This window comes from Gymnogyps californianus, chromosome 10, assembly GCF_018139145.2.
Source record: "Gymnogyps californianus isolate 813 chromosome 10, ASM1813914v2, whole genome shotgun sequence".
In the NCBI taxonomy this organism is placed as follows: Eukaryota; Metazoa; Chordata; class Aves; order Accipitriformes; family Cathartidae; genus Gymnogyps; species Gymnogyps californianus.
In genome coordinates, this window is record NC_059480.1 from 19,691,867 (window position 1) to 19,716,850 (window position 24,984).

Genomic DNA, 24,984 nt, shown 5'->3' on the forward strand with positions numbered 1-24,984 from the left:
AGAAATTAAGAATACATACTATTGAAAAAGTTCTCAACTTGTGCAACTTCTGATCACTTACCTGAGGGACTCTCTACAATGACACTCATTCGTCTGCGGTTTGGATCAAACTCCAAAACATGAAGTAATTTATACCTGTATTTTGTGTTTTAATAGAAGAGGAAAGGGGAAGAAAACATTTTTAGGAATAAATTTCCAAAGACAATTACTTATAAATATACTCTTACCCCACAAAGCTTTCCCCAAAATGTCATTTTTATATAGAAACTCTAGAAGTAATGCTACCACTGTTGAGCAACAATCACTGTTATTGGTGTTTGTACAATTGATTGCTTTTCATCACTGTATATATATATTTAATTCCATTCTATAAGAATAAAAGGTTCTTCACCAACAGGAATAGTTTCCTGAACACTAGCTTTACATCTGGAGATCACAATCAGCTCTTACCTATTCCTTTATTCTTCTATCATTACTTCAACTGTAAGTTTGAAAACCACATTTTGTTTCTAACACTTGTAAACAATCTACACAGCCAAAAAAGAGTGCATATTCCCCGATAACTGGACTATTTTTCGTTATGTTACCACTAGCTTAGAAAACTAACTTTAGACATTTAAGTTTAAAGTACTGCCAACTAACTGACACAGATCAAATGGATAAAAGGTGTTATGGTGTACCACATGTGCTGGTTTTGGCTGGGATAGAGTTCATTTTCTTCACAGTGGCTACTATGGGGCTATGTTTTGGATTTGTGCTGAAAACAGCGTGGATAACACAGGGATGTTTTCGTTATTGCTGAGCAGTGCTTACACAGAGTCAAGGCCTTTTCTGCTTCTCACACCACCCCACCGGCGAGTAGGCTGGGGGTGCACAAGAAGTTGGGAGGGGACACAGCCGGGACAGCTGACCCCAACTGACCAAAGGGGTAGTCCATATACCATATGACATCATGCTCAGCATATAGAGCTGGGGGAAGAAGGAAGAAGGGGGGGACGTTTGGAGTGATGGCATTTTGTCTTCCCAAGTGACCGTTACGTGTGATGGAGCCCTGCTTTCCTGGAGATGGCTGAACACCTGCCTGCCGATGGGAAATGGTGAATGAATTCCTTATTTTGCTTTGCTTGCATGCATGGCTCTTGCTTTACCTATTAAACTGTCTTTATCTCAACCACTGAGTTTTCTCACTTTTACTCTTGTGATTCTCTCCCCCATCCCACCAGGGGGGAGTGAGCGAGCGGCTGCGTGGTGCTTAGTTGCCAGCTGGGGTTAAACCACAACACTGCAGATACATAGTTATCAATAACATTTCTACTCATTTTGGGAAAGTTTAAAATATGTAATTAGATTACGCATACATGAGTGATTCTGGGAACTTCTAGAGCTGAAAGCACAAACTGTAAGACTTGAATAAGCAATCCAGTTTTCAAACTCTACTACAGTCTCAATCTTTGAGGAATGGGCAAAGATACAAACTGTTATAATACACCCCTACACAGAGTAACTCACACAAAATTCTTGCATCTCAGTTTCAACGGGTGAGGAATAAGATGCAAGCTGTCTTGAAGACATCAAGGGAAAAGCATTAAAAGAGCACGCTGTGAAAAGGCAAGGCTTTCTTAGGAACAGAGAGGATTAAGAGGATAACATTATATTAATCTTCACTACTGTTCTGTCCTTCAAAAGAAACAACGAATAAAAACGAATACCTTTCTGGTTTTCCGAGACTTTTTACTTCCATACTGTCCCCACTAGTTCCAGTAAATACAACTCCAACCCTAAAAGGAAAGGAAAACATACATTTAATCATCACTTTAGACATAATGCCTGTTAAGGGGGGGTAGAAAAGAGAGACTCTTATACCCCATTACTGCTCTCTATTTTTAGAGAAAATGGAAGAATGCCCGCTTTCTACAATATTTTAATAGGAACATACTCTGTCCACTATAATTTCTCAAGGATTTCCATGAATATTTTAAATCATCCCTTTATAATATGCCTAGGGTTTTGTGTATTTTATTTTTGTATGTTTTCATAGTAAACTGACAGTGCCAGGCTCTGGGCTTTACAATCTTTCTGAGCAATTTTTAAGGTTGCTTTTACCATGAATTGCCTGCACTAGTAGGCAATTTCTACATTAGAGAGTTTTGGCAGTACAACTCACCGGCTTGCAGCTTCAACTAAAGCTTTCTCATCTGGTGAAGAAGCATAATACTCCAATGGGGATGCTATTCCATTGGCATGCCAGGGACCATCAGCACCATCTGTTTGATCTGCATTGATCTGCACTGTATGACAAAGGCAAACTGCTTTCAAGAAGAGTTCCTCCTCTTTCATCTGTAAGAAAGAAAAAACTTTATTTGTAACATTTACTTATCAACCCAGTTTTGAACATGCTTAATAAAAAGTTTTTACTTAAAAATCTGCCAAGTATTCCATGTTAAATAATCACATCTCAACATGTTTAATAAGTATTATTTGTTCAGTAACACTTAATAGATTCAAACTATTCAGAAATTCTGATTTTTTTAAAAAAAGCTAATGCTAGAAGAATATTTCTCTGAAATAAAATGCTTTCGATCTAGGATGCCTAATGGGGGGAAAAAAAAAAAGTCTTACCAAACTATGCCTATTTCCATCTGGAGAATCTTCAGAACACCCCTCTGGAGTTAGTTTACCATTGACCTCTTGGTACTTTATGCCATTAATGGAGCACTCCCGAAATTGCATCTCATTTTCAGTTAATGTACCAGTTTTGTCTGTAAACACATACTCTACCTTTTGTAAAATAAAACAAAAACTAGACTTGTAGTTGCATGTATTTGTTAGAAGAAAAAAAATAAAATAATCTCAACTCACACTCTTCACTACACACCTTTTTGATCACGTAAAAATTTTAAATTCTGCCATCAGATATTTATCCCTTATTTTTAAATTAATCAGAAATCAAAGCACAACCAATCAAAAGTCTGCATTAATGAATTTTAATAGTAAAAAAGAAGTAGAAGGGGGGGGGGGGGGGGGCAGAAGAAGAAACAATGTATGTTTTACTCTACCTGTCCCAATTCCTCATTGAGGTCTGAAGTATTTACTTGTGCTCTCTGGTTTGTTTCTTTGTGATAAAGGTCAAGATCCCAGCCAATAAAAAAAGATCCAAGAAATTTCTGCATCTCAACAGTCACATAAAGTGAAATAGGTATGATAAAATTGTAAAGTACCAGAAAAGCAAGAAAATCTGAAATAAATCTCAGAATCTACAAGAGAAAAAGAGAAAATGTAAAGACTACTGCAGTGATCAGATGAAACATGGTTACTTAGCTATGTTTCAATATGCATGAAAAATGACAAATTGACAGAGCCAGAAGAGACTAAGTCCCAGGTACACATGAGAGAGACACCACACACAGTGACAACACAGACATTTCCAGGTTGCCCTAGCAACGTGCCTTCAGACTGATGCAAAAAGACTGCCTTAAGCTATGACTGGATGTTTCAATTCTCAAGTTCATTAATTTTTGTCCTTTCTACTGAATCTGTCAGGAGGGCTGCCAATTAATATTTACTGTCGTTGTGATTCTGTTTTCAAACAGGTCTCTTGAAAGAGTTGGGTCTGAAAAAACTAATGGGTTCCCCATTCCATCAAACAGCACCATTCATAGGCTTTTCTAAGGAACCATAAATGGTGAAGGCAAACAACTGATATTCCATGTCATCAGAGGAATCTGCAAGTATTCTGTACTGGTTTAGGACAGCAGAGTGACAAGAGGGTTCCTGTCTACTGGCATTCCCCAGTGACGTGGGTGATCCAGACTACATGACAAGAGACCGTGTGGATTTCAATGGCACAGACTTCTTTTATGCCTCTTCAAATCACTGCGTTCAACACATACATTTCAGGTAAACAGCTATGTAATAGGACAGAAATTTCTCTTTATCACGTATGACAATTTTAACAAACTCTGAAATGAAACACTACAGTCTCTTTGAAGTCTCTTTTTCATTTGCACAACAAACTCAGTATCTAAATTGTACTTTGGAAAGACTCTTACCAACACTTGAATATTGAGCAAGGAAAATTAGAGATGAGAAAAACTGGGACATCTCTTTCAACTCTTACCAGATATTGGTGTAGGAGAACATTTTGAAGAAAGGGAGTATAAAAGTAGTCAACAGTTTGCAAAGCTAAATGTCCGTTCTTCCCAATTAGGGAGTGTCGCTATAATTACTTAATAAAAGTCAGTACCAATAATGAAGGTGTCTGACAAAAACTCAGGAAGTTCTGTGCCTTAAGAGATCTTCCAAACTAAATCAGAAAAGGTAAAGACTGAGAGCAGTAATTCATGTAAGAGAAGATATACTGAGAAGAAGTGATAATTACAAAGGTTAACAAGTTTCTTCAAGCACTGTCTTTTAAATAACAATCTGCACAACACAGGACAGATGAACAGAGAAAGCACTCCAAGTAAGGATGTCAGCATATTGAGAAATGCAAAGCAGATTGTGGAAGTAAACAAGGGAGAGAGAAAAAAAGACATGATAGAAGGAGAGTGACATCGCAGAAACACAGATGGCTCTGTATGCTCCTGAAGGCAAAGGTAAAGGAATGGAAAGATTGAGTAAATACTTATTCCGATTCTATTCGGAACTGAAAAGGCTCCACAGGCTAGTCTAACTTACATAGCAACTACTTCAAATTAAGAGGAGCCAAGAATTTACTTGACTGGCCACTTCAAACAGTTGAAAGTGTGTTAAGTGGGTGCAGGTACTAAAAATAAAAGTCACTAAACAATTTGAAAACTTTTAAATTCATTTAGTACTTTCCAACAGTGACACTTTCAGATAAGATTATTTTAGAATACATTGAAAAGTTCCTGATAACTGTAGTGATAACCTGAATTAATGATTTTAAATAAAACACAGCATTGAGATATTTTTCCAGTTAAACCACAAAAACACTTTGCATGACAAGCTTCTGAGAAAGTTGCATGTTCTACTGAAATGCCAGTAAACTCTTAACTCTCCTTGAATCAAAGACATTCTCAAATTACTACTTCTTCCTTCCTAACCACTATGTACTAACCATAAATTTCACTCTACTTGTGAAGCAGAACAGAACTCTCCTGACTTGGGATTTGGACCTTTTTGCACACATGGCACTTGGTGAGCACATTCAATTCTCAGCTCTCTGGGAGGTGGGGAGGGTGTGGCGGGGTGTGGGTGTTAAACATCTGACACCACATCACATGTGGAAACTGGATTTCTAATTCTTCTGTGCTTTGAAAATCCCCTCTACTTCTTCGAATCGGCTTCAGCCAGCTCCTGAACTGCTTTGGAAGAAGGCAGACTCATACAGAAATCAAAAATTAAACAGAACACAGAAAAATACAGAATGATTCAGAAAAGACACTTCTCAGAACTGCAGACTTAAGGAACACTTCAAAGTGTCCCTCCAGTCTCTACAGAAAAGTGAGAAGGCAAGCAGGAGCTTGAGCAAAATTACAGCCTTACAAAATTGTCTGAATAATCTCAACATCACAGAATGTCCAAAATGCCTGAACTGTGAAATCACTGCAATGGAACGTGTACAAGAAGAGCCACCCTCCTCCTCTTTTCATTTAAGGAATGACAAAAGACACCCAAAAGAACAATAACTATAATAAGAACACAGAACATCAGAAATATGTCCTAACAAACCCCAAAATTTTCAAAAAAGCTTGGTCTTTTCATAAAGGACGAAGAGAGTCCAACCAGTTACAGAGGTAAGATATTTCTACACAAGGGTGAGGCTACATAGGACTAACTCTCAAAAATATTGAGACAACAGCACGCTAACTTGCAAGTGGATCATGTGGTAGTTACACCTATATCCAAGAATAGAGACATAATAAATATCACATTCAGTATATAGTGGTTGAGGGTTCCTCAGAAATGCAACTGGGTAGAACTATATTACCTTACTGCTGTTTCTCTCATGTTCTGTTTTTTCATTATACCAAGGCTCATCCCATTTTTCTTCAGCTTGCCATGCATACTTTAAAATAGTGCTCAGAATGGCTTCAAAGAGTAGGATTATTAGATAAATAATCAGAAAGGAATTCATGGACCTACAAAGAGTCAAAAAAAATGCAACTTCAGTTTATTTTACTTAATCTGTTGACACACTGTGGTTACATGAATTGATCAAAAACTTATTGGACAATTTTTTTAAAAATGTATCCTGCGTTTGATATGGATATAAAGTTTCTGTGTGACAAGAAAGCAACAGAAGTGAAAAGTAATCCTACACCTGACTAAGATATACTCTACATACAGCAATATGAAGACTAGATTAAGGTGCAAGAATACCCCAACAGCTGACTTGTGTTACACCTACCGTCCAAGAGTTTGGGAGCTGACTTATTCTTCTGTTCTTCCCTCAGTATCTAGCAAGGCTGTGAAGGCAGTACAACCAACCACAGTGGAAATCTAAGGCTGCACCTTTTTCTTCATTCAGAAGAGCACTACCATGTGCATCTGATTATTTAACCCAGGCCATGGTACACCAGGATATAGTCAAATTTGCCTCTATATTCTGTAATGATAGCCAGACCATCTTTCCACCCCTTGCTTTGATGACTGAACTTGTCTTGTGCACTCTACAGTTCTGTTTGTATCTGACTATAGAAGAATAATCAATCCCATGTTTGCAAAAGAATGCCGGTAGGCTAACTCAGGTTTTCAGTAACCGGAATAAAGGCAACATATCAGAACTCCTTTTCCTTTTAAAATAATTAACGAGATTCAACATATAAATCTCTATTATAGTAACACCTGTCCCATAACTATGAGCAAAGATTTTTAAAACCGAGTCTGTGACTTGTGCTAGAAGCAAGATTCACTGCAAAACATACCTGGATATGCTATATCCTTTAGACTATGTGAAACAAAGCTATTTTCCATTATATCAAATACTACGATTCAGGACAAAGATTTGTAAGCAATTAAGACTTAATTTCAATCCATCCTCTTTAAAGCCATGATGCAGTTTTACAGTAAGGGATGCACAGAACAGCAGAGGCTGGGACTGTTGTGAAAACTATCTCTGAGCATCTGGTTCAAGCAGCATTTCACCTATCATTAAATGATCTCCACATCTCAAAAACAAACCTCCCAAACTAACTTTTTTTTGCTTTAGTCCTTTTTAAGCTTGGGCATTTCAACTTTGTACACTACCGGAAGAATCAATAAAGGATGAAATATCAAGAAACGGATTTTATATTTATAGCTTCCTACTGAAAGCAAAGCAATTACACTCTCTTCCCTTGGCCACAACCCAATGACACGATCATCAGGGTTTTAAAGTTACCGAGGAAAAACTAAGTTAAAACTCTACAAATAAGAAGATATTAGAAAATAAACATACTTTTCTACTGCTGACCGTTTCTGAGATTTACTCTTGTAATTTAATGCCATCTTTGTCTCCATACCTGTATACACTGCAACACCTGGGAAGGAAGGGGGGGGGAAAGAGTTATACTTTATTTTCTGCGTATATACAATCTGCAGAATTTTTTGTTTATCCTACGTTGAGACGTAGGATAAAATCAAGAGGTGATATTACTTTTGTGTTTACTTCAGTACCATGGTGAGACAGTATTTTGTAACTATTTGCAATATTCTACTATAGTAAAACAGTACTACTGAAGTAATTTTAATACCTACTAAAATGCTGTTCATTATTATGACTGTACTGCTCTTCAATATGTATTTTATGGAAATCAGAATGGTAAATCTCAGGAGAAATTCTTGAACAATGGGTAACAGTAACAACAGTCATTTATCCATTGAAGTTAAGTTATTCCTTTATCAAACCACTTCAAATATTTTCACAGAACAGAGCTGGAACTTTATATCCTTAGAGATTCTTCAGCATAACATCATTACTTTCATCTATAATCATATCCCCTCAGGTAACAGTCAGCAAGATAACTACAATTCAGTGCAAGCAGAATTAAACCACAGTTCATCAACATGTTTTAAGAAGAGAATACTCTTTAAACATTTAGATGTCTACAAACCAAATATTTCTTTAGTGTTTTTTAATCTTGCTCCACGAAGTAAGAGTGTTTCAGGCCCAAGAGGTCTAAAAAGAAATAGACATATCAGCATTTAAAAATTAGTTGTTCTGTATTCTGCAGGACTAGTGAAATCCAGTTTCCTATGCAAAGTTGTCCTATATGCCCTATGAATTCCCACTGCAGCAACTTCCACCCCACTCTCATTTAGGTCCATATCCAATCCTCTTACCCCTTTTACCACACCTCACCCACACATCTCCACAGAGGTCTCAGCTTCCTTTCATGTCTCCTTTGGTCACTGCCATACCTTCCCACCACTGTTCAATATCCCATAATTAGTGACTGAGCTAAATATACCAAATGGCTGGTTCAGAGAGACCTGCAAGTTACTTGAGAAGCCAGCAAGCAAAAAACCTGTCGAGCTCACAGTGCAATAGGAGTGCTATTTTAGGTTTGGCTATTTTACCTATTTTACTTCTACCCCTTGGTCAAACTGAAATGATCTAGCAAGTTCAAAAGCTATTCATACCAGAGAAACAAAGACAAATAACTAGATGGACACAACACCACCACAACAGTGCAAGTTCTGCTTCCTAACAAAAGAGTAAAATTTCATAAATTTTTTTCCTCACATCTATCACACCACAATAATACATTCATTTCATTGGCTAAGTTAACTGTAAACAGCACTGTGAAAATAAAGGTCCAGTTAGAATCAAGGTTTATATAAGGTTAGAGCCATATGTTCTACTCCAGTGGCTGTATCATCTTTAGAAACTGCCAGCAGGGTTGGTTTGAAATATTAAAAAAAAAAAAAGTGCATTCACTATTTTTGCAAGTGTTTCAAATGAAAGCAGAAATTGAACAACTGCAGTGCCCAGGTTGACATACTGGGTATAAGCAAAAGAATTAAAGATCATATACTAAGTGCTATGGCATTCAAGCCCTTGGGGTTTGTCTTACTTTTCCACTAGCTGTACCACAAGCAGTCCATGATCTCTATTATATAAACAAAGCTCTTATACTTGACGTTCCTTTGAAAGCCCAACCCAGAGTTACTCAAAAAACCCCCCCCAAGCTCACACCCCACCTTCCACAGTTAAACATTTAACTTAAATGTTACTGCAAATGTGACAGTTACCACCACAAATACCGTGTGCACCAATTATACACACAGATTATGACAGGTTCTTTAAATTACACATACATATGTTAATATTTTAGGATAGACTCAAGCTTTAACTGAAAAATTGAACTAAGAGGGACTAAATGCTCACACATTTAAGCTTTTCTTATAAGAAACTTAACGCATATTTCTGGATTCAAGTGTTTTTTGCAGTTTCTAAAACTAGCCTGACAAACCCAAAATAGAAAACCTGAACCAGTGCAACACAGACTAGACAAGTTTATCTTTGACGGTTAGAAGATACAGCTCCACCAGTAGTCAGAATTTGCAATTATTTTTCACACTCCCTTTAAACTGGCTCTGTTATATGTTGTCAACTAAATTATTTTGATAGATTATCCCAAAGCTGAACCTGTCAAGCTTGGCAGTAATGAATTCTGAAAAGCTCTAAGTGAAGTAGCACATAGTGTGACCTTAGAAAACAGCTGAGTGGGTTTGGGGGGGGGGCGTGGGGGTGGCTAAGGCATTGGACTTGGGGCCAAGTGATCTGCCTTCTACATTCCCATATTCCTTGCAAAACCATTGACAAATCATTGATTCACTCTGAACTTCCATGTTACTCCTATCTAAAATTGACAGATGTTTGCCAACCTCATAGAAGGCTCTGAGATTGAAAGACTTTCAGTTATTCACACTGAAGGCACACATTACATGGAAAATAATACTGCTTTAATATTTGATTCAGGTAGAAATTTCACTAAAAAAATGTGTAAAGGATAACATTTTGGACATTAGAAGAGTGAAAGAATCAGAACAGATTTACCTGTTTCTGTGACACATTTATACATCATAACACAGCATTTCACATTTTGAGAAGAGGTGACCAAGTTTTTTGAAAGCTTGATTATCAACAACTCTCAAGAGAAAACAATTAAATAACTTGCATGCTAAATATTCCTGAAAACCTGGCTTTTTCTTGTGAGTGATTTCCCTGTCTTTATTTCAAACCATGACCCTTCTCACTCCTGTTGTTCTTATTTTCTCTCCTGTCCTGTTGTGGTGAGGGAAGCGAACGAGCAACTGTGTGGATGCTTGGCTGTTAGCTGGGGCCAACCCACTGCAATCAGCAATCTTTTGAGGAAGGTCACGTGTAGGTCTGTAAGTGGCTTCGCATCTTTATTTTTATATTTTCACAGGTGTTTAGGTGTATGCTACTTGCTATGACTGCACAGGGAAAGGCTGTGAGCATATGATTATGTGCACATAGCTTTATGGGCACACAGTTGTGTGTTGACTATTACAGATGTAAGCACTTATCTTTACAGTCCCGGTAGTACAGTAGTTTGAAATATAAACTAAAAGCTACAAATTTGTAGCAGAGGCTTTGTTAAAACAGACCAATAATTTCTAGGAATTTCAACTGCAAAAACACCTGCTCAGTGCCTCTGATAAACAGATGACAAGGGATCTGTTGTAGTCTACATAATGTGCCACTGGAAAATGTTTAAGATCAATAAATGTTTTAAAATAACAAATAGCAACGAAGTTACCAGCTGATTACCAGTGCCTAAAAATTATCCCCTTCAGAACAGCCAAGCTTTCCAGAACTGTCCTATTAAATCTGAAAGACTGGGTAGTAATGAACTTTCTTTCACTAATTTTTCCTCATCTCCATCTGAAGTGTGCAGCTGCAATTGATACTTTCAGTAAAAATATCCTTCCCTTTCATATATTCAACAGTAACACTTTTTTGTGATGGTCATGATTTTAACCACCTCCGTCAGTTCTAAACATTAATCTTATAAAATTTTACTTACCGTACAATTTCTTCAGTTTGTTGACTTATAGTTATTCTTCCAACAAATCTATGAAAGATGGCCATGTGTTAGAAATATCTACACAAAGACTCAAAAATGTAAAAAACTCCTCTATATTTACAAAAAAGTCATTAATAGTTCACAAGTACAAAATAATCAACTTTTATTAACAATCAAACTAAAACAATACGGCAACACTGGCAATAATTTTACAAGAGATATTTAACAACAGAAACATTTATCCTTCAAAAGAACAGTCATTTGAGAAAGCCTATTAGGTTTCATTAATAAAACCACAGAAGATTGTATTTCTTACTCAGTTAAAACAGATTGTGACTTCTTGATGTTTCAGTAAGAAATAATTCCTCAACAAATAAAAATTAGCATATTATCCATCAGAAATAGTAATTTTTCATTTAATAAAGCCAATCTACTCTGCTTTTAAAATCTGACACTTGTATATTTAGCATGACCCCAGCTACAAATTGGGACATAAACTTCTATAGTAATTGAACCTTAACTTGATGTTCTCTACAAACTGAACTAAAAGATCAAATACTTGAACACCCATTCAAACTAAGCACCTTAGTTTTTAAGAATTTAATATTTCTCAAAGATCTCAAAGCTTACTTAAGAACAGCTGCTGTGATACACTTGGATTTTGAAAACTAGTACTTGATAGCTACCATTTTCCATTATACAATTCAGGAGGAACTTGGATGGGAATATAACTTTTGTTATCTATGATGCTGTTTTACAGAGTCTATGGCATTGCTTGCTGATGTTAAAAGCTGAAATGAAGCACACTCAGATACAACTGTTTTTAATCTAAATTTTTGCTGCTGAAGAATGGAGTTCAAATCTTCTCTCGAGCATAAGCAAAATAAATGTGACCAACACATAAGCTTACAACAATTTGCTATGGTTTGAGTTAATTCCATTAAAAAAAAAAAAATACTATATAGTACTGAAATCTCCTGGCAGAACCTTATACAACTCTTTCTCCAACCTGCTGACACTCATAGGCCATTGAATTTTTTTAAAATCTGGAAACAAGTGTACTGGTTAGAACAGAAATGCACATAAGCATCATGATTATAATACAAAAGGTAAGTATTACCCTATAATTTCTGATTTACTACTGAAATACTCAAATTTAACTTGTCACTTGCAACTTTCAGTAAGTACATATGTATGAACACTTACAGTAATTATTAAAACCTAAAAATTAAGCAGATGTCTGAAGCTCTTTTAATCCCAGCAAGACCCATAACATTCCTAATATTAAACACTTCATTTTGATTTAATTTCAAAATATTTACTAATAAAGTGATACCTGTATAGATCTGCTTCTGGCTGCTGACATTCTATAACAGCTACAAGTTTGTCCAGGTTGGCAACGGACTGTAACACTGCTGTTTCTGGGACTGCAACATGTGTCTGTAAAACAGTGTCCATTAAGTTAATGATACAGGACTACTGGGCAGGGGGGATATTTCAACAGGCTGAAATAAAAATGGCATCGCAAATTAACTATATTCTATTTCATAGCAGTAACCCAGACCTTAAGATTGGTCTCTCCATCCAAACTCGCGGTAGTAACATGGCATGAACCATCGACCCGATCAGATGACAGAAGCACCAGATCAACAGGAAAAGTCTCATCTTTGGCTACTCTGACAATGTCCCCCACCTAATGAAGTGAACACAAATGAGAAGGGTACAAATAGAGTTTTAAAAGAGAAGAATTCATTTCAGCATGGTTACCGAATCATGATGAAACAGGTCACGATGATTAGCAATGAAACAAGAGCTTTAGCTATGCAATAGAAACACAACTTTCAATTTGTCCTTAGGCACATACCCGAATGTTTTTAGATCTAGTTTTCACAAGGCCACCACTTCGAACAACATAAACCGGAGCACCGTTTACTTCATTGTCTGCTTTATGTCGTAGCCAGTCTTCATAACCCTGTGGAAAACATACAAGTTTACTTTTTAAGCAAGAAACCTATAAGCATAACAAGTATCTTCTGAGCAAACATGCTTCAAATTACTTGCTGCATAGCCTGAATACAGTTACTAACTTCTCTTGAGTTTCTACTACAGCTGTTACTCAAGAACCTGGGAAACCTCTTAATTTTTACTCACTTTAGACAAATAGGTAAGGGCAAATAAAGTAGCAAAAGTGGTGAAGAAACTTAACAGTCCCATGTTCTGTTAAAACAAACAGGCAGTGGCATTTTCTGCAGATGAGATGAACAAGCATTCATTCAATGTTTTATCTATATGGATTAATATGCCACAAAACTGAACACAGTCACTCCCAGTCTCTCTTACGGATTTTTTTTCTTCCCCAGAGAAGTAACAGACTGAAATTACTTCCTCATGTCATACCATATAGCACTTCTTACAGTTCCTGCCATAGCCTATGCATGAAATCTTAAAATTTCTTAATTTTGTATGACATGCTGTTCACACATCAGCTCTGTATAGCAAGAAAAGATGACTGAGAAAGTTTTAGTTCTTTGTGAGTCCTAATGGAACAGTTCGCAGCAACTGAGTTTAATGGATAAATTAAGCAGTTTTCCTTTACCCGATATTCAGCACCTCTTTAAGCACCTTTTATCCCATATGCACACATGTGCAAATATTCATGAGAGTGAATCCAGGTGTATTACTCCCCTCCTATTTTCCTAAGCTATTAATACATTGCTTATTTAATCTAATAGCATGATTGTCAATAGCATGATCTCTGATCCCCAAGTCTAGGTACTGTTTGGAAGGCCCCACGAGCAAGCACAAGAAATGGATCAGCCTATGCAGGAAGTTCAACTGCCTTTTACCTCCTGGCAAGACTCCTACAACTGATTTGCAATAATAGGACATTTCCTAAAATGCTTTTCTGTAGGTACAAAAAAAGGTGAAAGAGTTAAAATCACTTCCTGGGAAGTTTGCAGACAGAAGAAGGGGGCCCTCTGAAACAGCAGACATAATCCCAACTCATCCTAGAACGCTATAAACATTATATATGAATGTTGTAATACAAAGAGTACTAATGCAGATGCAGTTTGGAGAATTCTGCGGTTGACTGGAGTTTGGAGGAAAGTTATATGATGAATTTAGCATGTTAAAAGTATAGTTTTGTAGTTCAACCTTCATGCACCTCCACTGTTACTAGCACAAATGAGTAAGGACAGCACAACTGCACTACCAAGGGGAAAGGGGAAGAGGAGGGGGAAGCTTTATATGCCAACTGCTTAAAAATAAATAATTAAGAAGTGTGTAGTAATAGGAGCCACAGAGAGATACTGGGAAATCAGAAGCCTAAAACGCCTAAGTAAGACTTTTAAGAGTCCTTCCTAATCAGTATGAAAAAGCAACAGTCAGTACCTAGAGCTCCTTGTTAAAGGTGACTGACAGAAGAAAACAAGGATTTAACTAACATCCAGTAACCTTCGGGCATTTGCTCATAAACCTGAACAGCTGAGCAATATGGGCATTTGGCAAAGAACTGAAATTTACCTTCTTTAGAAAGGACAGATTTCAGCGCTTTCTCCATCTGACACCTATTGCCTACAACACAAGGGTGACACCTCACACCAGGGAATTCTTAAGAGCCAACTTACTGTAGTCAGTTTAAATTCCCCCAAAATTCACCTACTGCAGCATTTTTGAGAGCTCCTTATCCTCACTTGCAAATATTGCAAAAATACCGTTAAAAAGAAAGATGCAATAGGAATATAGGGAATGTTGCTTAATTGCATGAACAGAAACTAAAGATTAAAATCCCTCAAATTATATTCTTAAGTCCTGCTTAAATAACTGCATCAACGTACTTGAGAAAAGGACAAAATTAAAACAGGCCTGCATATTATATTACCAGGTTCTTCATTCTCCATTTAGGTCTATATTTAATCAAAACCTGCAAAGTAGTTGTTTCTAATTTACCTGACAGTCATGTAAACATCTGTGTCCAATCAGCTTGTTTGCTAAATACCTATGCACTTACTGAAATGGACTAAGTTCTCTAAAGTTCCTTAGGAAATATCTATTTTGTTGCATTTTGTTTTGGGGGTTTTTAACTTTAATTTTTATTTATTTTATTTTCTAATTTTGGACTCCTCTGAGGACTGCACACGCATCTTCACAGGCATAAGGAGGAAACTGCTCTGGCTAACAGACAGACAAAATGACACAGCATGAGTTGCATCACTTTGCAGTCTTGTATGTCCTTCTTCTGACCTACGTGCAACTTCACTTCTAAGAAGAAAAAGTTCTATCTCCTTAGCTGAGCTTAAAATAAGGCTGAGTTTTGAGGTTTGCTAGAGGTGCCATGTTAACTGGCCTTCTGGAAGCAGGGGAGAGTTTCTCCACCCACTGCTAATCTTCTCAAACTCGCATACAGTTAATGCTTCTATTTTTCCCCTTCATCTTTTGAGAGACTACGTTATAGTTTAACATCCTGATGTAACTTTGCATAGAACCAGTGCCCCGCAGCTTTCAAAAGGGATTTCTTCCCCTAAAATCTGCTTCCTATTCCACTTCTGGTTTGAGAGAAAGCAGTAGCTGGTTTTGAGACCATACTAGGTATTCTCCCCTGTGCATTCCAACAGAAGATTTATCTTTCTTCATTGTCCAAGGGCAGCCTGTTGGAAATAGCACACTGAATTGTCTTTCCAAGATAACAGCTTGTGAATACTGTTTGCCTACTTAGCAGCAGGTAGGATAAACATGAGAGTCCATTAGATCAGTTTAGGTGGTTCCCATAGTCCTTGCAGAGATATTGAGACAATCAGAAAAACTCTTGATGCTTGGCAAGTCATGAATGATTTGAAACTTCTGGAAGGAATGCCATAATCTCTATTCTTTGCAATTGATGGTAAGATACTTAAACTTCCCAATATAAGATTGGACATCTGGAAACAAGGTGGTAATAGATTATTTCAGACTATTTTAGACTTATACAAGTCCAACTTCTTTCTGGAAAAAAATCTAATATTTATAAAGAAGTTGCGCAATCTCTTTCAGTTCACATAGCTTTAAGGGATATTTTCCATTGCCTACTTATGGCTATAGCTCTTGAACATGTGATTTTTTGGGGATAACAACTGCAATTGAATAGGATTAGGGCACTCTACATATACAAATTGCACAGCAACAAGATGAAATGTTAGTTCAAATATTACTCCAGCATTAAGATCCCCTCTGCCCCAAACACCATTCTACTCGCTTGAAAGCCAGAGCTATTTTTACTTTTGCCCTGTTTCAGGGTGGTTTTGGGTCTGACTGGCACGGAAGGTAAATTGAAATTCCAGTTGTAGCTCCGTAACAGTCTCCTGCTTACTTTTCAGTTGCTATGACTGCATCTCTTCCCCAAACAGCACTGTCAAACCCTTTCAAGGGGACAGTTCCTGAAAATTACCTCCCTGCAGAAGAGATCAGTTTCTATCCACATCACCTCTTTATTTATGTGCTTGTTTCCTTCTCCTCTTGCTTTTAGGGTTTAAAGGAAACCGAAGATTTTCTTTTTCTTTCTTTTTTTTCCTTTTTTTTTTTTTTTTTAATGTTCTCCTTCCAGGGGCTCTAGGTCTTAGTAGGATGTAGTATGACGCTTGAACAAGATTTCTATTAAACTCATACTTAGAAGATTAGATGGATGCCCCCTCCCTGGAAGTGTTCAAGGCCAGGCTGGACGGGGCTTTGAGCAACCTGGTCTAGTGGAAGGTGTCCCTGCCCATGGCAGGGGGGTTGGAACTAGATGATCTTTAAGGTCCCTTCCAACTCAAACCATTCTATGATTCTATGATTTCAAGTGCTATAACGCACTCCAAAATGTTTTATGCAACCAAAGAAAAAGAAAACAAAACCAGAAGCTTTCTAAACTGGACCTTTTACCTGGTACAGGATTACAGTTAATACATACTTTACGCCGTGAAAAATACTCCTTGGGGCAAAATTTGCCTTTTAACTACTGACAAACATGGACTCCACCATTGCTTCATCTACCCAAGCTCCCTTCTCAGTGTGGGAGGATTGGTTTTAACATGCAGCGAGGTGTGCCAAAGGAATAAGTGAGGAGCTTTCAGAAAATGTCTTATAACAAGTGACATGTAATGCTTAGACAAAAATGCTGTCTGACAGTCATTCACTGTCCATTTAAGGGTACCGCAGTGAGTCACTGAGCGCTTGACAACTAACCAAAATGCTCAAGTTCAAGTGCCTAACAAGAAACATTAAATACAAAATCCTTTCTAAAAATGACACCTTTTTTATTTTTTTTAGTATCTAAACATTATCTTGGTCAGACTTTGTTAAGTAACTTTACCTTCAGGTTAGACTTGTAGCAAGAAAGACTTCATGCTACAAGATTTTTCCTCTTTACCTGTTTTATGGCTGTCACAGTTATGACAAAGAATAATGGCAATCCACTGGTAATAGGACTGGTAGGGGTATCTATCATGAGCTAAAAGAGAAGAAAATATGGAAGTTAGCCCCAACTTTATTTTTACCATCGTACTTTCCAAAAAGACCCAATGAAGCACGATGACAACTATTTTCCAAACTCATTATAACCTGTGAGTATTTTTACTGCACTTTCTGCAGTATTTCTGGAGCAAAACTCAGTTCCTGACACCTAAAGAATACATGTCAATAATGATGCAAAAAAAGGTTCTAGGGCATAGAACAGACTTAATCACATTTGTAATGCATGTGCCAATTTTAAGAGTCCTTAGCAAAAGGAAGATACGTTTTCATCCTACAAAGATGAATTCAAAAGTATATTACAAAGGAAATCTACATTTCATGAAGCTGTTTCAATACTCTATACAATCTACTGCTTAACAGCAATGTAGAGTATAATAGCATCCACTTCAGAAGTGAAAATAAAGTTAAAAATAGTAATTTCCAACAGTTTAGATATTAGAGAACACTCTTTCTTAGACTGCTCCTTTCTGGTTCCCCCAAGTTAACATGCAGTTTTTACAATTTGTGCTATTATTGCTGGCATGCCAAAAGTGCAGTGTATACACTAAAATTCTGTACGTGGGGGGGATGTTAGTGGCTCTCCTCTGCTGCAGGAAAAAACCAACATGGTCAAGTGCTGTAAAGAAAATACACACAAGAACTATTCAAAACCACAGACATTGATTTGACCCACTTTACCTGAGACTTATGGCATTGCTTTGGGAACCATTAAAGAAGAAAAAAAAAAATCATACATAAAGTTTACTCTGTTAAGAGCCAAGTACCTCATAGAGAAAAGAGATTATGCCACCTTACAACACATGCGTGAGCTATTTTTTCTTTTCACTGAAACACAGACAATTTATAGAACACAACAAAAATCAGATCTAGCCTACAATATTGTCTGTTCTTCAACTGTAGCATTGCAATTTCAGCTTGGCAGCACGTTATGCAAGAAAACCCATGCCAAAAGCATCTGATTTTGGGCTGGATAGGGTTAACCATGACATTTCTGCCATCTACACTCTCTCCTTCTTTCTCAAGAGAGGCTCATATGTGAAAATAGAGCAAGTTTTGTGCTGGTGGAATTGTCATGGCAGCCTGCTCCTTTTGCCTCCTTCACTAGAACACCATGGCCCTTTGCCTCCTACACAGCCGGACAGGCATCCATCACACAACTGGCGTGGAGCCTCATACAACCAAAATGCAGTCTGTCAGCATGTTTCTGGCATGCATATGTGCAGTGAACAGTGTGGACTGGATTGTGCTGCGTGTTTAAAAATCACACAATGAGAACTTGCCCCAGCTCTGTCATCCCCAGTGGAATAAGGTGGTAGTGACAGACACTGCATCTTGGTTACATGAGATTCATATGATAGACAAGATACCATGGCAATCAACTTTTAAAGGCACCTTTGCCTTACAAAAAGAAAAAATATTAGATATTAATGAACTTCCAAATGGAATTTGAATAAACACAGTATTCCATTCTAACAAATGAACAAAAATGACTGCAGCTTTTCTCCTGTTCAGTTTCCAAGAATACAGACATACAGACAAGACACTTCCCATACAAATTACGGCATCCACTTGAGTCACGAACTGAGAGAACAACAGGATTACACTCTGACTAGAAGTTCTGCCTTTAGATCCGTACTTGTTCATAGACATCACATTTAGATATTACTAAAGTCTAACAGTTTGAAAGGAATGTGACTCAAAATTGAACTAAAGAGGTAAATTTGCATTAAAAAGAAATAAAAGCTTTAAAAATTCAACACCTTCTGTGGTTACTTTAAGTAACATTTATGTTCCATCTTCAGCATGCCCCCATCTTCCTCATGCTACAATATGTTAAACAGCATGAAACATCATAGCAGGAATGACAAAGTCAATATTCTTAACTAGGAAGATGGGATGGGCAACGCATTCTGTTAGACTAAGTTAGAACTATATGACTTTAACTCCCAACACAGAAATTTTCAGCCTATTAGAAAGTTCATTCTTTCTAAATGTGAAAGAACAAGAGCAAGGGACACAGGAGGCAGTGAATTAAAAACTGCAGAACTGGTCCTGCTATTGACTTCTTGCACAATCACAGACAAATCTTACGAACTCTTCACTAATCCTGTTTTTTGTCAAAGGAGGTACCATCTTTTTCAGATGCATACTGTAAATGTTGGTTAATCACTGCGGAGGGCTGTAGATGTTCAAAGCATTCTATTTCGTAATGAAAGAAAAGTTTGTGTACCCCAAAATCTTGTCTCTGTCTCAGATATTAATCAGTCTTCCAAAAGTAATTATCTCTCCTTACAACCTTTCTCCCACTTATCCTTCATCTACTAAGTCTGCAATAGCTCAACAGAATTCAAGTACAATTACAGAGTTGGAGGTGCAAAGATCACAGAAAATTTACAGACTGTCATACTTACAATATACTTGTGGATGTTCTTAATTAGAAGAAATATACTCGCTACAAAAGCCGCAGTGATATTTCTGACCTATACTGTATCAACAACAGCACTAACTGATGTCTTCAAAACTGACAAAGTGTCAATCCTAGCTATAAATTTTTATGTGTTCATTTTATCTGAACAAATTGAATTTGAGGATCTTAGAACTGTGTGACAATAGTGTGCTGATTTACAAACTCAAGATTCCACCTACAATGAGAATATACGCTAATCTATGCTAAGCTCAAGAGCAAGCACACTGCCCAATTTGATGCAAGTGAACTTGAATGTCTGTATTTCTGCACACTAATGTCCAAGAAGTACTTAAAAATGCACAGAGTAAAACTCCTGGTTTATTCAAACAGCACCCATGTCCACAAAAATCAAAAAGCATATCTGGAATTTTACTACTAACTTAACAGATTTAAAATTGTATTTTGAGGCAGACAATTGAGTCCCTGTGCTGGCAGTGCAACAGACTTTGACGCTGCACATTTAAATACGTTAGCATTCATGAAGATAAAACCTAAGGACAGTACTTAAATTTGGACATAATTCTTTTAAAAATTATGTTATTTTCCCAGAGAAACTGGAAATATGTTGTAGACAGAATACTCAAGTAGAGAAGTTAAATTCATAGCACAAAAATCAGTAGCAGAATTTACAACATAAATTGCAATTTTCCGAGTATCATTCAGCTTACCTGAACCAAAAATATAATCAGAAAATAAAAGTTGGCTACTCTTCTGAACTGCTCAAATAAGTTTTTTGGAACAAAATTCCACACTGTATACTGAAGGGAAAAAAGGGAGAGAGAGAAGAACAGTTATGACATACTGAACAATTTTTCAGTGACATTCAGTTCTACTCCCATTAAACTCTCTTAACCTAAATCTTTTCATTTTCCATCTCCCCTCCCCTAAATCTTCTTGCCCTATTCCCACACAGAACTGCTGTATCCAGGTTTTATTTATTTATTTATTTAAAGTACAGCCAGCAGGGAAGCAGAGGTAGGAACTGCATTGCCTTTACAGTCAAAGTTTTAAATGTTCTCCTACCAACTGGGATAGGAGCAGCTGGAGTCATTTGGCTGCTTGTTTCTTGGGTAGCAGAGAAGAAATTAATTCTTATAGATATAACTTTCTCTCCTACACTACAGCGACAAGACACATCCCCACCATCAGTTCTATTGATTCCAATCCAAGGTCACACTAGGAGGGAATCTGCAACTGCAGTCCATTGCTGATTTATTTTATGCAGACTACTAGCTTACAATTTGGCTATTTTATAAATCCTCACAACCAGCTTCATCCTTCCTTTTAAGTGGCTCTGTGATTCACATCCAGACACAGGCAGCGCTGGTTTAAAACCTACTCTCCTTCAGAAATTCTGACCAACATGCTTAATTGTTCTGTATTTAGTTAGGTTCTGAGGAAAGATGGATGAGAGCAGGAGAAAAACTACATAGGAAGCAACCTAGTTTTTTCCTCAAAAAAGTTTAGAGCTTGTTTCATTCTGAATATTGTATATGCACCATTAGACATAATACACACATGCACATTCGCTATGCAACTTCTTAAGTAACATCTCAAGTGTTTTTCCCATGACAAATTGATTCCTTACCTTGGATGATATGATTCTGTTGTCCGCAAACTTCTGAGGAACATAATGGCCATGCTGGGGAAAACGATTTGCTATATAAATAGTTCTTGTATCGCTTTGATGTGGTGGGTCAAAACCCTAAAACACAAAATAAAAAAAAGATGATCAAGAAAGACTATTTTATTAACTGTAGCTCTGTAAAATTGTTATCTTTGTGCTGAAAAATTATATCCAGATATCAAGCAGCAGTTTTAGAATAGCAGCTTTTGAATTGGAAACAAAAATAATGTGTAAATTAAAGTCTGCTGTGTCCAGAGAATTTTCAAAAATTGGGGGGCGGGGGGGAATCTCAATTTTGAGGTTGTGTACTCATTCTGGAAAATGAAAGAAAAAATCCTAAGTCTCAAAAAGGATAGCGAATACTTGCTATCATGCAAACTTGAAGCCCTGTGAAACTTAAAAAAGAAGAAACAGAAATGGAGATAAAACATACATAAATTACAAAACCTCACAGCTGTACTCATGATAACCCTAATAAAACAGATTATGAGAAAAGTAAAATGTCAACACAAACAACTCATACTAGTATGCTGTGGTAACTGGATTTTGAAAAGATTCTCACCACCTTAAAAACAAAAGCATATGTATCTGACTAGACAATAGTATTTTTCCAAACAAGTTCTAGCTCCAAGAACTAACATTTTGTCTAACCTCAAACGCAATTTCCTGCCATTACCACCAATTCATACAGGAGTGGTAGCCACATTGAAAGCAAACTCATTAAAAGATACTCAGAAATACTTATCAATAGTTTCCTGCCAAAATAGAAGATCTGAGTGAGATCCCTTGGAACCAAAGCCCTGTTTCAGGTCTAATGGTCAGTATTTTCACCAACTGCCTCTGCGAAGGGAAGAGGAATACAGGTGTTAAATTTGCAGATGACACCACCTCAGGACTGCAAGAACACCAAATGACAAGAAAAAAATTCAAAATCATCTTGACCAACCAGACACACAGAAGACTGAAAGATACAGCAGTTAGACACAGTTAACTGCATCTACAAAAAGAGACTAAAAGTCCGTATAGGAGTTCTGTAGAAAAAGATCAAAAGGCTACAGCTGATCACAGGCTGAATGTGAGTCAGTAACGTCATCCCATTGAGAAAAAGGCCTTCAGTACTAAGGAGGCTGGAGGAGGAGTGGGAACCACAGTTGAAGCACTGTGAACCAACTGGACAGCATCCAGAGGAATGGAACTTGAGCCACAAGAGATCCTGAAAACATGACATATAACGCAAGGCTGAACAATCTAAAAAGCAAAGACCAAACAAATTAGAGTCATTTAGTCTAGAGGAGAGGAAACTTGGGATATACTAGCACATCTTCCAATATATAAAAGACGCTCGCACCGAGAAAAGGGGTAATCTGAAGGACAAAGAAGAACAGAAGTAGGCTTAAGTTGCAGCTGGGAAAACTTAGTTTGAATACTGGAAAAACAAACAAAAATTCCTTTCTTATGGAAAGGAATAATTAAAAACCAAAATAAGTCACATGGGAAGGTTGCAATGTCTCTGTAACACAAGCGCTTATATCTAGGTCATTCAAGTCTATCTTTAATTGAGCCTTTCCTGAGGCTACATGACTCACCAGAACCCTTCCTAGCTCTAATGTTCTGACCTGGAGAAGCAGGTGATGGCAAAAGACAACAAACAAGACAGTAAAACAGTAACAATTCAGATAACAGGCTGTCCTGGTTTTGGCTGGGATAGAGTTAATTTTCTTCTTAGTAGCTGGTACAGTGCTGTGTTTTGGATTTAGTGTGAGAATACTGTTGATAACACTCTGGTGTTTCAGTTGTTGCTAAGTAGCGCTTATCTTAAGCCAAGGACTTTTCAGTTTCCCATGCTCTGCCAGCAAGCAGGTGTGCAAGAAGTTGGGAGGGAGCATGGCCGGGGCAGCTGACCTGAACTAGCCAAAGGGGTATTCCATACCATGGAACGTCATGCCCAGTATATAAACTGGGGGAAGTTGGCCGGGAGCGGCAGATCACTGCTTGGGCATTGGTCAGCGGGTGGCGAGCAATTGCATTGTGCATCACTTGTCTTTTCTTGTGTTTTATTTCTCTTTTTTTTTTTGTTATATTCCTTTTCATTACAATTATTACTACTACATTTTTTTATTAGTAGTAGTATTATACTTTATTTTACTTTAGTTATTAAACTGCTCTTATTTCAACCCCTGAGTTGTACTTTTTTTTTTCCCCAATCCTCCTCCCCATCCCACTGGGAGTGGGGAGGGGTGAGCAGCTGCATGGTGCTTAGTTGCCGGCTGGCGTTAAACCACGACACAGGCCAAGAAAATTACTAAAATAAAAACCAAAAAGCTTTAAGACATGGTACAAACTAGTGAAATTAAACTTGGAACTGTTAAGTTGTTCGATAGGTAATCAACGATTGTCCGAGAAGTGGTGAATTTCAGCATGAGCGTCACACACTCCTAATCTTAGAACTGACTTTGCACTGTATACACAGTCTCCTTGTTCTTTGATGCCAAGTGAAAGGACAACTGATGAAACAGCTAGAAAGGGCATTACCAATTCCACTACTGGAGGTGAGGCAACTACCTTTGCAGTCGTGTTGCTCCACTTGTGAAACCAGGCTCAGACCTTGATTCATATCAAATAAAAACTGACACTTCACAGAACTCCAACAGAAGATACTTCTGTATCAGTTAACTACAGAGGATGATGAACAGTGAGTACAATGAGCTACATTAAATATGGCTTGTATAACCAACCAAGAATTTTCTTTAATCCGTGAATGTGTCTAACACAGGGCATTAGGTATGTTCACATTCAGGATGGTGTCATTTTAAAGTAAAGGAATAATTAAAAAATCCTCTCAAACATACAGATTTTTTATTTATAATTATTTGGCATCATTACTACAGAAACATTCTGCTTCAGAAAGAGGTCCAGAAGAAAGAAGGGAGAAAGAAAGGAAGGGGGATTTTTCAAAGAGATTTGAAGGAGAATAAACTTTAGATGACAAGCAGTGGAAGGCTGCTCTAGTCACATGCTCCAGTGTGAAAGCTTGTTTAAGGATAAGAGTGCAGCAGGGAGACAAAAAGTAGACAAGGGTAAGGATGGGAAAAAAATATATAGTATGCCAAAAGCAAAAAGAAAGGAATTGTTCACAACTTTAAGAAATACAAGCATGAAAGTAAGATGAAAAAAATGTACCTGTTAAATGCTGACACAAAATTTAAAAAGAGAACAATGTTTGTAGCAGAAGCATTTTGGATATCTGACATTAGTGACACATTATTTCTAAATCAGTCCAGAAGATGCCAAAATAGAAGTGTTTTGCAAGCAAGAAAAAATGTGCTTAATTAGTAAGACTAGGTACACAGCTCTTTTCTATCTCAGAAAATGTCTGGCACTCACAAAATGCCAGACATCCT

The 24,984-nt window shown here is 37.2% G+C and overlaps 1 protein-coding gene across 1 annotated transcript in view; it reads right to left on the bottom strand.

Moving 5' to 3' along the window:
* ATP11B (ATPase phospholipid transporting 11B (putative)) overlaps window positions 1–24,984 on the bottom strand; it is a 68,933-nt gene that overhangs the window by 30,783 nt on the left and 13,166 nt on the right. Inside the window, exons 2-16 of the mRNA XM_050902870.1 lie at window positions 21,545–21,661; window positions 20,625–20,714; window positions 17,386–17,466; window positions 12,865–12,972; window positions 12,565–12,693; window positions 12,337–12,440; window positions 11,001–11,048; window positions 8,058–8,122; window positions 7,403–7,484; window positions 5,954–6,104; window positions 3,057–3,254; window positions 2,620–2,778; window positions 2,165–2,337; window positions 1,710–1,778; window positions 62–135 (exon numbers count right to left, since the gene is read on the bottom strand). Coding sequence (XP_050758827.1) covers window positions 62–135; window positions 1,710–1,778; window positions 2,165–2,337; window positions 2,620–2,778; window positions 3,057–3,254; window positions 5,954–6,104; window positions 7,403–7,484; window positions 8,058–8,122; window positions 11,001–11,048; window positions 12,337–12,440; window positions 12,565–12,693; window positions 12,865–12,972; window positions 17,386–17,466; window positions 20,625–20,714; window positions 21,545–21,661 — 1,648 coding nt within the window. The remainder of the gene's footprint in view (window positions 1–61; window positions 136–1,709; window positions 1,779–2,164; window positions 2,338–2,619; window positions 2,779–3,056; window positions 3,255–5,953; window positions 6,105–7,402; window positions 7,485–8,057; window positions 8,123–11,000; window positions 11,049–12,336; window positions 12,441–12,564; window positions 12,694–12,864; window positions 12,973–17,385; window positions 17,467–20,624; window positions 20,715–21,544; window positions 21,662–24,984) is intronic.